A 15,603-nucleotide genomic window follows, 5' to 3' on the forward strand; every position below is an offset into this window, starting at 1 on the left:
TTTACCGAAATTTCAATTTTTAACCTGTTATGGATAATTTTCTTATCTATGAAGAAAAGGGGGAAATTTATATATTTTAATTAAGAAAAAAGGGCTTGAAAAAAATTATGAAAAAATCATATTACATACATTACCTATATAAAATCAACAATCGTCTGATTTATCCAATTTCGAGATTTTAATAATCTTTATTAATTTTGTCATCAAAGTAAAATAAAATAATATTTAAGATTTAAAATTTGGTACTGGTGAGAAAAAAGTTTTTTGTTTCTCAATTTTAATTTTTTTTATTTGAAAATTCTGTTAATCGAAATGAAATGTTGAGTAAATTAAGCTATGATTGTGCTCTAAAACTACATTTTATTTAAATAGTTCGTAACTAAAATAAATAAATTATCAAATTCCGAACAAGCGAACAATGATTGTACTTCCAATTCATACTCTTCATGAAATAATAAAGCACATTTAAAAAAAAAGGAAAAAAAAAAAAAAAAGAAAGAAAGAAAAGAAAATAAGGAAAAAAAGACGTCTGTACTTGTGACTAAATTACATATAGTTGCAGTAGTTAAAATCTCATTATAAGGCAATCTGAACAAGTTCTGTGAATAAAAAAAATAAAACGAAATCTTAGAAAGAAAAGAAACGTCTAATTTTGTGTGGATAAAACGTCAAAAAGAAAGGTCTTTGAAGACCACCCACGGTGAAGAGGGACTAAGAGATTTAAAAACAAAATGAAGCGGTCATGTGAAACCCTTTCAACACCTAAAGCGCATGAATCAGCGGTGAGGTGAAACGAGGAGGAGGAAGATACTCGGGGGAGGCATGTTTGGAGCATTGTCCCCCCACCCCTTCTCAAAAGAAAAGGGATTGGGGAAAATCGCAGCTTTTTCCTACAGATTCTGTCACTAGTAAACGAGCGTGGTCTTCTCTGAGTGACACGCCGGCTCAACGCCTTTTGATTGGTCAGTAGACGTCACGTGGTGTTGTTTTCACTGAATATGATTATACGAGGAGGGGGGGAGTAGGCGAGGAAGAAACGTGCCAGATCGAGAGACGAATCACAAATCATCCTCACCGGCCGAACTCGACAATATGACTTCTTTCAGCAATAACTCACCGACGAACAATTTCAACAACGGCGTGGATACGGCACAAAATTTTTGTGCCGCAATGAAATACGAGAACTTTGATGCTTATGCTTCCTATACACCTCAGTACCAGAGGTACCAGCAATACACAGTACCAAGATTTGAAATGCCGTGCAATTTAACACCCCCACAACCGGACAAAACACCCCCGTATGACTTGTCGAGCTATTGTGCAACACCAAGATACGGAAACTTATCAAATTTAACAGTTTCTCATAATCCTTATGACATTGGAGAATGCAATCAAACGTTTTACGGACAACAGAATCCAGGTACTATACAGTACAGATCGACATTAATGAATACGGTTGTTGAAACGGGTGATTGTAAAATGATTTCACCATCCTATACCCCACCGAACTCAGTCCAATTTGATGTTCCATCTTCTGTAGTTACACCAGTGTCAGAAAACAACAGACCTGGGGTAAGTACATCCCCAGAAGTTGAACAAAAGCAACAAACTAATACTACAAAAAACGTTTTTCCATGGATGAAAACCCACTCAGGTAAGTTAAATAAGTTTCATTTATTTTCTTTTAGTAAATATTCGCGGATTAACAATGCCAAAGTAAGTGCATTGTGCATATCTTTCATAAAGGCATAGTCATTCATGCATAACCTCACGTGCCGTTTGTAGAAATGTTTCTTTCTTTCTCTGTTAGTTTTTATTCTTTTTTTTTACAGAGAGGAAATTCTGTAGTCAATAGATGTAATTTATTTTTTATAATATATAACATCGTGTAAATAAATTGCAACCGATGAATTTAAAAGAAGGTATTTTGGGGAGATTATTTTGCAAAGCAATTTCACGCCATATTACCTGTGCTTAAATTCGATTTTTTTTTTTTAAATTTTAAACTTGTAGTAATTTTATTGACAGGACCTTGGATGTGACAGAATTGTATAGTTAAATACTGTTGCTATTCCCTTGTAATTAAAAATTTTAACTTATATTACTGATAATAAACTAACTAACTTTTTAGGATGGAATTTATGAAATTATACTACTCATAATAAACTAGATAACTTTTTAGGAAGGAATTTATGAAATTATATTACTGATAATAAACTAAATAACTTTTTACGAAGGAATTATGCTTTGTTAAAATTGGTTCATCTAGTCTTTATTATTCCTATAAAATGCATGATTTAGTTTTAAAAAAAAATTATTTAAGATCTAACGCACAATCATTCTATGGAGTGCACTTTAATTCTAATATGATTACGCTCTTGTAACTTAAAAGAAGGTTTAAAATCTAATTAAATATTACCGTATTATAAAACAATTAAACACAAAACTTCTTCTTGCTTATAGATAGACAAATATAGTTGCTTTCTAAATTATCTGAAATTAAATATTCCAGTCCTCTTTGTGATACGAGCCATAATAAACTAAATTCAACTTCTTTGGAAGAAAAAATGCTTTTTACCAACCTTAGTTTTACATTATTACCAGAACTTACACTCCATAATTGTGATCTGTTTTAACATTACTAAAATAAAAATTGCTATGACAAAATCCTTATAGCTAAAGATTTCATAAGTCCAGGTTTTTATTAACTAAATTTTCTAAAATTTTTGTCTAAAATGATGACATGTGCACATACAAACACCATTGTAGAAAAAAATAGAAAAAGAATTTTATCGAATATAATTCCAGTTGTGTTTTAATTTATCTTCTACGGTTCATGTTTAAGATAGAAATGTATATTCATAAACTGAAACTTTTTATTAATTAGAAATTAGTCTATCTAAATTTCATTTTATAATTTTACTTTTCAATATTTTTTTTTAAATGATTTGTGAAAGGTGTTAACATCATTGGATTTTTTATGTTTAAATCTTCATTAATGCAGTTAACTAGTTTTTTTCAAATCGAAATTTATGAATGAAAAATTTCAATATTAATAAAAACAATTTCAGGAGAATTAATACCATAAAGAATGTAGATAAATTTAACGTTGCAAAAAATATAAATAAATAGATTTGAACAAATTTGATAGTATTGTCGTGAAAAGACGAAAGAAGGACGTAAAGTTATATTTCTATCAGAGTAATTATATGTTAAGATGCACTGTCAGCAGTTTGCTTCAATTTAAATCTTTCCGAAATTTGCACGTGGTTTAAGTCTAGCACTACTTCTAGCCCTCTTTTTATGTGGGAAAGAAAGCAAGCATCGCTTTTGTTGGGTTTTAATCTCCACGTGCTTTTCAACTGGGTGTATTTCCGGTACGAAATTCAGAGATCAAAAAACTCAGAAGTTCCATGCTATACATTCTTTTTTTCTCTTGCATAATAGTAAGATTCATCAATGATGTGATTTAAGTTGTCTTTAATTCAATTATTTTGGTTGCTATTTCAGATTCTAAGTACGATTAGATTAAGTAGTTTACAATTCAATTTTTTTGGTTCCTATAATGATAGATTTATATTGATGTGTTTTAAGTTGTATGTTATCTTGTTATTTTGATTACTATTTGGATGTGTGAAACAAATTATTTTTAATGATGTTAGTTAAAAAATGGTTTGTTTTGTTTCATATTTCGGTGTATTTATTTTGGGTATGTTTTTAGAACTTTAATAGAGGAAATTATAATCAGTAAAACATTAATGAATAAAAAGTACCATAATAAATTGCGAAATGCTTAGTACATTATTTTTTTTTATCCTATGTTAGATGCGTGACGTTTTCTAGAGTTACAGATAGTTTATTTTAAATTGGAATTATCCGTAACTTTTAATGTTTGGTTTGGAACTAATGAAAAAAAATTTCCTTTTTTTTAAAATTTTTTTTTCTTTTTATGTTGGTTTAACATTGAATGAATGGTTTAGATTCCATCTCTTGATTTACAAAAAATTTGAACTAATTTTACCGATGAAGAAAAATGCTGAGAAATTAAAATAATATTTAGTTTTTTTAAAATAGTTCCTTACATTAATATATTATTCCTTATAATATTTTATTGCTATGTTAAAAATTTATATTAATACTAAAAAACAATTTTTCATAAATTTTTAATTTCAAAAAAAATTACAATAATTTATTTATTTTTCAAAATTTTAAATGTATGAACTTAAGTTGTTTTTATATTAACTAAAAATTAAAGTGAAGTCTTATTGTTAAAAGATATAAGATGGTGTCAAAACGAAGCAATTCTCAATATTTAAATTAAATACAAAAAAGTTAAGGCAAGTTTTTGATCATAGACATTTTTTATGTTGATTCATAATTTAATTTTAATTTTTAACACTACACAACTAATATTTTCCTTTTCGCTTTGATAATTAATAAAATATTCGATAAATATACTTTTTTAATTTTATTGACTATGAACTTCTTATTAATTCTGTTTCGTTAATTGGAGACCTAATTGTAAAACAATTTCAAGTGAGGACATTTTTATGAACCATTAAATATTAAAAAAGTTGGTTTAAGGGGAAGAAATGAAGCATAAAGCAACCGTGAATGCCACTAAATATTTGCAGAGTTCAGAATTGAAATTATAATTCCTTTTTAAAGATTGGTGAATGAAAAAATCAATTGCATTTAATCCACAGTCTCTTTTACTATTTTATTTCCTCCATTTTTTTTGTTTGTTTGTTTGTTTGTAAGCTTGTCATTACTTCGCAATAAGGTCTTCAGTTCTCCTTATTTGGTCAAAAATCTAGATATTTAAAGAAAAAAAAGGTAAGCTGTTGGAATAATTTTTTCTCACAATTTGCTTCTTTTCTGTAATAATACAAAGTTTTTTTTTTAAGAATTTACTTTAGTCAAAGGACACATGGTGGTTTTGAAATGGTAAATGATTGAAAAAGTATCTCTAATTTTGTTTGTTGCATTTGTACTTAGCTCTTTTGAGTCAAATAAAATTTCTTTTTTTTTTTTTTTTTTTCCGATGTTATGCCAATCTTGATTTTTTTAAATTTTTTTTTAGATAATCTAACTTTTATAAATACTCGAAATCAAAAGTTTAATTGAGGAGAATCTTACTGATACTTAGTTTCCTTTACTTGTACCAGTTGCTGAAATTTTGTATGCCCAATTTTTTTTTTTTTTTTTTTTTCGTATTTATATCCCTAAAGTTTAATTGCAACTGGGATTATTTAGTCAGATATTTAGTTTTCAGTTAGTCAGTTTGCACTATTGTTCTATCTTTATGAGAATTTTGTTCGTTGGCAGGTTTTATAGCTCAAAACTGTCACAAAATTCAAGAGTCATTTTTGTACACTTAGAATAGATTCAATCTTATTATTCCATGCAGTACTTATAATTCTGAAATCTTGATAGTTGGATATTTTGTTACAATTTCTAATGCCGGCAAAGCTTTAATTTTTTAAAATATGAGTTGTTAGGCGATTGATATTGTAATTGATAGCCACTAAAATGATTAAAAGTATTCGATTTGTTATAAGTACAATAATTTAATTGTTAAAATCACAATGCGTGAAGAAATACATTTGCAATAATAATATTCATTTTCTCAAAAATGTATATTATTCTCTGACAGTTGTGTCGCATTTTATAATTATATTTAAATAATACAATAACAATAATTAGTCATTTGTTTAAATCGCAAGGATTTAAGTTTCAATCTTAAAAGATTTATAATAAATAAAATTTCTTCCTGTTTGAAAAAATTTTTTAAGACACATAAAACTATTAGTATAAATTGGTATTGTGGTAAAACAATATTTCTATTGAACAAAATTCCAGAAATTTTAGTCTACTTGCATTTTTTAATTAGCCAAATGTTTTTTTTTGGTGGGGGGGGGAGGGGTTACTTCTTCATGATTAGTTTCGTGATAAAGTACCCTAGCTTTCATTTATATTATTATATTTTTTTCCTTTTGTTTGTCCGTCAAACTTAGTTTATAACACCTTTTCATTTTGTTAACTTGAATATTTAATGTTAATTAAGATCACCAATGAATCATAAAAGGTATTTAAAGCCCAAATCGAATTATTATTTGAGAAATTATGTTTGAAGAGTTTTTATTGTTCTTGCACTTTAATGCTATAAGTTAATGCTAACATTATACTTTTTTGTTAAAGTAGTATTTTAAATAAAAGATGTAACATTAAAGAAAAGAACACTACTTAATTATCAAAACGTATTTCATACTTCCCAATTCTGGTCAATGTTTTTCTCAATTTGTTTTTGATTTCATCAAGATATTTTTTTATTTAAAGATGGCAGCCAGAAACGTTTGATAAAAGCTAAATTTTGATTCGATTTGGAAATTTTAATTTACCCATTCAAATGTGATTGCTTTTCAGAGAGAAAAAAAAAACTTTTTTATTTCTTCTGTTTATTTGAAGTAAAAATAAAAGCTATCTCCTGCTTTTCATAAATAAACAAAAGAATAAAAAAGGAGCTTCACGAACTAATCAACCTCTAAATAGTAGTTTTTTTGCAAACGAGAACGAAAAGTGTAATAAAAGAAAAGCGTTGCCATATTTGTTATGACAATCCAACAAACATCGATAGCGACAATGGTGTAAAGGGTTTAAGTCATCTAGTTTAAAGTTTTCCTAATTCTTGAAAGTAAAAACATATATTTTTCAAAAGAAAAATTTTGAGAAGTTTATTGACATATAAATATTTTCTCTTCTATTCATGCCGATTGTGTATTCAAATCTTACAAGGAAACTTGGTGACTAAATTAACAATTTTTCATATAAATTAATCTTCAAGAAATGAATTTATCATTTTTACTTAAGAATATGATTATGCTTGTCAGTGTTTAATTAAAACTGAGAACGAGGTTAATTCTCTTAATAGATTTCTGAAATGCGTAAACGCTTATTAAGAGAGATATTTACTGACAAAATGAGTGAATGCTTTAACAAGTCGATGCGTTCTTTATAAGTATATTATTAATTTTAAAAAAATAGTCATTTCATTCATAAAAGCTTAGTGTTCGGTACATTATGAACTGCGTCATGAGTGAGAGATATCCACAATTTTAATGATATGAATATGTATTATGCAATATGCATTTGTTTTCGTTTTTCAATAAAAAATTAATTAAATAAATAAATAAATAATAATAATAAAAAGTTCCTCTAAAAGTGTCAAAAAAAGTACTTCATTTGATTTTTTTTTACTTAAATATAATTTCTCTTTACTCAATTATATGATTATAAGAAGTTTTGAACATTTTCTATGAAGAAATATTATAAGATTATTACATTCTTTTCGATCTATCAGTTGTTAATGGGGTTTGAATCTGATTAAAAATAACAATAATATTCTTATAATACTGAGTGTTATCTTATATAACATAATATAATTATAATATTAAATTTTGCGAAATTAAAAAAAAATTATAGGATAAACGCATATGAGAAATTTCCTTTTTAATGAAAAAAAAACTCTATAAATATTATTTTTACTTTAATTATCAGTTTCTCCATATTTAATCAGTATTAATCTGTCAGTGGCTCCAAATACCAAAAGCTATTCCTTAGAAACAGTGAATATTTTAAATTAACCAAATGGAGTACTCTGGCCTTAAATTAATTCATAGAAAATGCTGGGCAGTTTTTCTTCGAAGTAAAAAATTCTATTGGAGATTAGTATTAATATCCGATAGGAAATTTTATTATTTATTCAATTATTTTTTTCTGAAAGTAAGAAATTCTGTTCCATATAATTCTTGATTTTGGAGGTCCGAGCTCATTCGAGCCAGAAAAATATTTTTCCAAGCCCGAGGTGTATGGGATTACTTAGAATCCTAGAAATACGTCTCAAAACGTCTAAATTTTGCGGTCTTGCCAGCCGGTCTTTGATGTCTAAACAAAGAAGTTAGTAAATTAAAAACTTTTTTATCACTAAAAAAGCATTAAGGGAAAAAGCGAAGAGAAAAACTAAGCCAATTGAAGACTAAAACAAAAATTGAAAAGAAAATCAAAATTTTAAGCTAAAGCATTAACTGTCATAAGTCATTTGACAATTAGTTCTAGTCTCACAAAGCAAAAGCGCCTACAGAAGTAGCAGATCGCTGCAATTTTTTATACCTTACAAATTTGACATTTTTTATACTTAATAACTCAACCAAACGTTTGTTTAAAAGTAGTAAAAAAGTTTATGAAAGTTTTATAATGAGCCGAAACTTTTTTCCAGTATCCGAATGCAATATATAACTATTGCTTGATTTTTTTAGATTAAATAGAAAAGGAACGATGCATCCGGAATAAGCTTTTGTTAGTTGTTATTGAACTATTTTTCATAAAATACTAAGATTTCTCAAGATTTTTGCAAATAACCTCTCTTTTTCGGTTTAAAATTTCACTTAATACCTTATAATGTAGTGCAAGCAAGAAAACATCTAAGAACTTGTGTAACCTTTCGCAGTCTCAAATTACATTAAGACATGGAGAAAAAGGGTTAAAATTAGAAAAATATGGTAACATTTACAGTAAATTCTATCGAAGAATTTTGGTAATGATTTTGATAAAATGTGAAATGAAATATGGTTTCGTAATATGAGATAAAATTTCGTAAATGTGGTAAAATTTGATAATTTTATCATAATACCTTGGAGAATGGACATGAAAACTTTTATTCGCTTAAATTTAAGTTTCAGTTTTGTATTTTTTACTAATTGTGGCTCCATAATTTTGAAAACCAGAATTTCCGGTTAATCGTTACCACGCGAGGGGAAAAATTACCAAATGAATGGTTTAAATACCTTATAATTTGGATTCATGAATCAGAATTAACTCTTTTTTTAAGAGTAATGTCATTGCCATATGGGACGGTAATTTTACCTGACTTTAATCCGTGGTAGTTTCATCTTTTCAATATAATTTGACAGCTTATATTTAATAATTTTACATCGAATCAATTCTGAAAATTCAAATCTTTAGCTATTTACCTGATTTTAAAAGTATTACCTGATAAATGCAAACAAATACCTATTGCAAAAAAAAATATATATATATATATATATAAATCTAATTCCAAAATTGTTCTTCAAATCCCATTATTTGGTAAACTCGTTCTTCCTATACCTTTTTTCCATACTAATTGTCACTAATTTGATACAATTAAGAGAAAAACCGGCCTGTGTAGGGGTCAGGGAACTGACCTTGCATCAGAAATGTTCTGGGTTCGAATCCCGGGCAAGGCATGGATGCTCTTTCATCCTCTGTATTATCTGTCCTTACTGTGAAAGCAACGTTGTCTCACCTAATATGGTAAGAAACAAATCCACCTTTCAGGTACCTGTATGAGGAAATGTCATTCTCCAGGTGGGCATTGGAAAAAAAATGATTCAATTAAGAGTAATAATAAATATTTTAAGAACAAAACACAACAAACAAAGGACACGTTATAAATGAAAAGTTTTCTTCATCGGTTACTAAAGTTCGATAAGGTAAATTTTGTTATTTTCCATTTTTATCTTTAAATTGAGCTTTCGAAAATACAAAATAATCAGTGAGAAATATCGATCTTTTTCTTCGCGTTAAAATCAAGATACACGAGTTCCACACAAGTTGGAAGATAGATTGATTAAGTAAACTAATCAAGTTCATTCAGGTTCCTTGTTTAGTGGGGTCCACTATGCAGGTAAGAGCTTGATAGGAAAATCTATGGGCTTCTTTTTTTCTTTGTTTGTTCGTGTCAACCGTGTTTTTCTTTAATTTTCAAGTTTAAAGATGTCTCTGGCCCTGAGTACAGTGTAATGAGATTATGTCCTTGTTAAACTGCGAGGAAGAGAATTGGAATTTATTGTTCCAATAATTCCAGTTAATCTTAGAGGGTGTGGTGCTTTAATTAATTTAATTAATGCCATATTTTGATTAAAGGCTATTGTTTCATTCTTGAAACTTGTATTTTTGAAATTGAATTTGAAAAACTTGTCATTTTCAACTTTATATAATTAAATAAATAGTCATAAGAAACTGAAACGGAAAGATATTACCTGATTAAAAAACTTCATTCACTTCAAAAATATATAAATAGGAAATAACAGTCGACATATTTCAGGCGCTCAAAAGTAAACGCCCATTTTCAAGACATGCCAGACGTGAATGAGAAGAAACAATAGTGATTAGAAATAAAATTTTTAAACCATGTTAATGACATTATTTCCTCACTATCTATCAACAACATGTAGAAATACATTTTACCTTGATTTGCTCTCTTGGCCACTGTGGTTTTTCTTGTTCCATTTTTCATCTTTTTTCTTTTTTTACTCTCTCGGCTACTGTAGTTTCTCTAGTTTTATTCCTCCCCTTTATTTTTCCAATTTTTTATTGGCAACTTTACGTTTTTATTTCAAATTACTCTTCTCATTTACGCCTGCCAAGTTTTAAAATGTTCGCCTTTTTTTTTTCTTTTTTTTTTTTTGAGAGCTTTTAACGCGTTATGTCCTATTTGCGAATGGGAAAAAAGCACTTTTTTTTAGGAGAATATATTATTCTTTTAATTACAATGCATTGTAAAAAAGACAAGTTTTAAAAAAACATCATACTTTTTAAATCTAAGTAAAACAATATGCTTTCCTATTCACCATTTTCAACGTGCATTTATTGCAGTTGTTCTTAGTATTCATTTCAACTAAAATCATAATTTGGCTTATTTCATTCATTTTCAGCTTATGTAAATAAACTAAAAGAGACAAGATTCATCTCCAGGATTGCGAATTCAATTGTTGGACATAATTTGATAGAATGATTATCATTCCTCTTATTAAATATTCTTAAAGTAAAGTTTTATTTTATTTGTTAATGCGCTCAAAGTTATCTTTATATACTTTGCTTATAATCGAAAAAGGGTTCATCATTTAGGGTTCCGTAAAAACCACTGGAATAGAATGCAAATGATTCTAATAACTTATGATATATTTTGGAGTTTTAAAATTTTTACCTCTATAATATGTTTCTATATTTGCAGATACAAATCCAGGACCAAAAAGAAGTCGCCAAACCTACACCAGATATCAAACTTTAGAATTGGAAAAAGAATTCCATCTTACTCGATACCTCACAAGAAAACGTCGTGTTGAAATAGCTCATACACTGGGTCTTACAGAAAGGCAAATTAAGATATGGTTTCAGAATCGCAGAATGAAAGCTAAGAAGGAAAATAAATTTCCAAATCCAGTTCCTTCCACAAGTCCATTGAGCAATCCAAATTGCGATCCTGATCTTCCTGAAATTTTACAAAATAAACAAACTCTTATGCATATTTCTGGTTTTACACTTAGTCACGAGAGCAGCAAAGATGGGATGTTTTTTCTTCCACAACAACGAGAAACTATACTAACCTAAGTTTGTTAAGCAATATTCGTGATAATCTTTATACATTATATTCGAGAGCAGTATTTTTATATGCACTTTCTTTTGAGTTGCACTATGAATTAGTGTAATTGGTAATTATCTGCAATGAATTGTCAGAAGGTAATTATCACCAATGATTTGTTAAATGGTAATTATCTGTAATGAATTGTCAGATTGCAACTATCATGAATTGTCTTATGATAATTATCAGGAATGGGTTGTGAGACAGTAAATATCATCGAAACGGGTACTGAATTTTTAAAGAAGAGCAAACAATCAAATAGTAATCCTTATATGCACAAAAATGTGATTTTAAAGACAAGTTTATAAAATGATTACTTCAATTTTTTTTAAACAGTAAATTTAAAGTTTATTTTTTTATGGTTTTAACATATATGGTTTTTAACAAATATTTTATTCTTTTTCACTAAAAGTATTAAAAAGTTTCATTTTGTAGTTCTATACCAAACTACATGAAAGAGAGAAATGGTGAAAAATACAGATTCTTTCAAAAAATATTGATGGACAGTGTTTAAATACTAAAGTTAAAATGAAATTAATGAGTGTATTCACTATTATACTATGAGTTTTAGTCACTGGCATTTTTATTTAAAATGTATACATTTATGTATACAAGTGCTAATTTGTATACATTTATCATCATACACAGCTGAAAACTTACATGCATAAACATCGTTGCACTGATTTTTCATTTTAATCAGCTTGCTTTTGATTATTATTATTTTTCTTACAATTATATTTTTCTTTACAAATTATTTAAGGGATTATGGATTAAAAATGAGGAAGATCACGGCAATATCATCACGCATTTAATGGTTAAAAACTATGATGAGTCAAACAAGTACTATATGTACTTCTTATCATTATAATAAGTAAAATAAATATTATTGGAATGACTTATAATTTTATCTTATTGTGCTTTTTACGATTTGTTTTATAATTATAAAAATACTTATCTGTATATGCATTATTTTATTCTCTAAGGAAGTTAAATATTACTAAAGTGGCGAATAATGGAAAATTAAACAGAAAAAAAAACTGTATGCTATATATAATTGATAAGGTCCACCATATCCAATATCATTGGTTTATTTTAAAAGGACAAAATATTTGCATTTTTGAACTTTATCAATGCCTTATTGATTGCAGCTTCAAAAAAAAAAATCTTTTAAAAATCTATTTTTAAGCCAGGTGGTTCGATTATAAAGATTAAAAAATGATTAATCTCGTTTAGGTGTCAAATTTTATTTTTGAAGTTCCTAACCCTTTTACTAGCTGACATTCCAGTACTAGGGTACTGCTGACTGCTGTCATTAAACGTAACGTCCGTAAAACTTTTTCTCCACCCCTTTTGGTCCAAAACCTTCAATTTACCCTTTGGAACCTGGTGCTGAAGTGTAACTACGTAAAGGGACTACCATATTTCCATCAAAAAAGGGTTTGAAGAACACCCATATCGGTATCCCATCTCAGTTGGCGTCTCACGAAAAGTGACGTACAAAAACCATTAGTCTTTTCCAGATTTCACCCTTTTATAGGGAGACTATTCTTCTTCTGTTGTTTCATGGTTTGACACACAATCTTTACCTTTTTTGCCTGAGTTCTCACCTGCTTTTTGAAAAGGACAACCATTTAGGCTTTATAGAAGTGGTTTTTGTGCGAATCTTTACTAGTCCACACAAAAGTTTTGTGACTTCCCTGTTTTTCAACAGAAAAACCCTTTCTAGATCTGTCCTCCTTTTGTTCAGTAACCAAATTTTCCTTTGGCAAAGGGTGGTTATTCATACAAACAAAACTGCCGAAAGGAGTTGTTGATTTGGAAAATGAGTCCTTTTGCTTGTGGCAAATCTGCGGTAGCCTATTGTTATCCTATTCGGATCGAAATAACCAAACAGCTGTTAATATTAAAAAAATAATTATGATGTTTAATAGGTGCTTTTTTTAATCATTATTTAAAGACGTTTTCAAAATCTATCAAATGAAATCTATTGAGAAAATTCAATTAAAATTATTTATTGTTACTTATTTAAAAATAACTCGAGTACAGAATGGTTTAGTAACACAAATTTCAAATAAGCTGAAAACAATTATAGTTTAAAATGTATATTTTTTTTACTCAAATTTCAACGAAATTTCTCCATTAATGAAAATACAATTATATTTTAAGTTGTATAATTTCTCATTTATTTTGTAACATTAAAAGTATACTACATAAGAGTTTCTACTTATATTTTGTAAACCTTTTATTCTAAAATAAAAATTCAAAATAAATTTAATAATTGAAGTTTTCAAATTAATTTGAGTAAGGTACGGTGTTTATGCATGAGGTCATTTCCAATCCAATGTGATCTTCACACTGAGGCAATTTATAATCAAAACAAAACACGTATTAAAATTACTTCTGGCTCGATTTGCTATGTATAAATTCAGAAGAATAATTCACTGGCAGCCATTTTATCTTCGTCAAGAGCTTGAAACTGATTTATGATAACTTTTTTCACGCATTTCGTTTATCTCGTGAAAAGAGTTTGAAATTGTAATAACGTCGCACCAAAAGCGGGGGAGGGGTTAGAAAAAAAAATCCGAACTCGACAAGAAAGAAACATCTTGACTTAAGAGCTTTGATAATAGTTTTATTATCCTGCGAAAGCATCTCTAATCATACGAGCGATTAAACATTGTGAACTGGATCTCATACATTATTCAAGAGGAAGTCTACGTAGGGGATTGCAGATTTTTTCTCTACACCCCATGCTTTTCATCTTCGCTGCATTTTTTCACAAATTTCACTTTAAACCAAGGAGTTATTTTAGATATGCATTTTTATGATCCATTTCAAAATTGCGCATATAGTTCATGTAGATAATTTTTTTTTTCCATGATGAATCAAACGTTTTAAAAGCTGGAATTCACTTTTCCTGGAGCTTATTTTCTTAATATGGTTGTATAATAAAAACTAACTTTACTTTTTGCCTGCTTAGATTTAGTAAATGTTGAAATTTTTCGTAACATGATAAAAAAAAAAGTGTTTGTTATTTGAAGTTGTAATATTGATCCAAATACGTTATGGTTAGCATATTGTATTTTCAAAAATTCCTTGAGTTGAGCTAAATGATTTAATTTAAGTATCAAAGCTAAATAACATTTATTTAAAGACGTAATTAAGTGTTTTTTTATTATTTTTTTAAATTCTATATCTTGTGATGAAGAATAATGTTTATCCACTTTTATATATATAATTTATTTTATAGTTTTTCCAAGTTTGAAAACTCTTATAGATTCTTTAAATACTAGAGTATTTGGGACTCAATTAATTTAATAAGTTAACGTTTTTAAACTTATAACGCATTTTTAAATATCAATTTCTTTTAAAAAGTTATGTTGCATTTGTAATTTTTTTTTAATTGTATAATTTTTGTATAAAGTAGAGTCTTATAAAAAAGAAAAATATTTAATATTGAATTATAATTAACTCAATTTAATTGCTTAAACAAATTTGATAAAATTACGAAGTTCAAAATGCAATTTATTGCGAAGTTATTTTATAATGTCTTCTTTCCATAACTTCCTTGTTGTTCAATATAATATTTATTGCGGTAGAATATTACATCAAGAAAAACTTCACTTATAAGTTAAGAAAAATGCTTTAATTTGTAATGTGAAATAATTCTTCAATTGAAGAAGTCCTTTATAATTTGAAAAGTGAAGTTGTTTTCAAATGTATGCGTATGATTTTATTCATATTTCCTGGGTGTTCCTATAGTGAAATATCTTTATAGGATAGTTCCTATTGTGTAGTACGTAAAAATGAGGCACTTAACAGAAAGTATTTTATTTATCATAAGAGGTACTACGTATATTTAATTTGAAATGTATCAAGAATTAATAAGTTGTTACTCAAGAATTTCTTCATTGATTCATTCTTGATAATTTCCGTATATGAAATGATAATCAAAATTGTAAAGCGGGTATTTGTAAACGGGTATGACTTATAAAAAAATACTAAATGTTGTGAATTGTATTGCTATTAACAATGAATGGATATATCCACATTATCTCGTAGTATTTTGTGCGTGTGATTCTTAGTGTTTTGCCTTTTATATGTAATTGATGAAATTTATTGCATTTTAAAAAATTCTAAGT

At 27.6% G+C, this 15,603-nt stretch overlaps 1 protein-coding gene across 1 annotated transcript; it reads left to right on the forward strand.

Annotated features, from left to right (window-relative positions):
* The first annotated feature begins 888 nt into the window (after window positions 1–888).
* LOC107447504 (uncharacterized) lies at window positions 889–14,908 on the forward strand. Its single transcript, XM_016062430.4, has 2 exons — window positions 889–1,654; window positions 11,054–14,908. The coding sequence occupies exons 1-2, from the start codon at window positions 1,093–1,095 to the stop codon at window positions 11,428–11,430; spliced, it is 939 nt and encodes a 312-aa protein (XP_015917916.1). The 5' UTR covers window positions 889–1,092; the 3' UTR covers window positions 11,431–14,908.
* The last annotated feature ends 695 nt before the right edge of the window (window positions 14,909–15,603 follow it).

The sequence above is a fragment of the Parasteatoda tepidariorum genome, chromosome 12 (assembly GCF_982258835.1).
Source record: "Parasteatoda tepidariorum strain Cologne lab strain chromosome 12, Ptep-v5.0, whole genome shotgun sequence".
In the NCBI taxonomy this organism is placed as follows: domain Eukaryota; kingdom Metazoa; phylum Arthropoda; class Arachnida; order Araneae; family Theridiidae; genus Parasteatoda; species Parasteatoda tepidariorum.

Excerpts from the sequence above, each read along its gene's own strand:
- LOC107447504 (XM_016062430.4), top strand. The coding sequence starts at position 1,093 with ATGACTTCTTTCAGCAATAACTCACCGACGAACAATTTCAACAACGGC. Across the intron at positions 1,655-11,053 it reads ATGGATGAAAACCCACTCAG|ATACAAATCCAGGACCAAAA; the intron begins GTAAGTTAAATA and ends CTATATTTGCAG.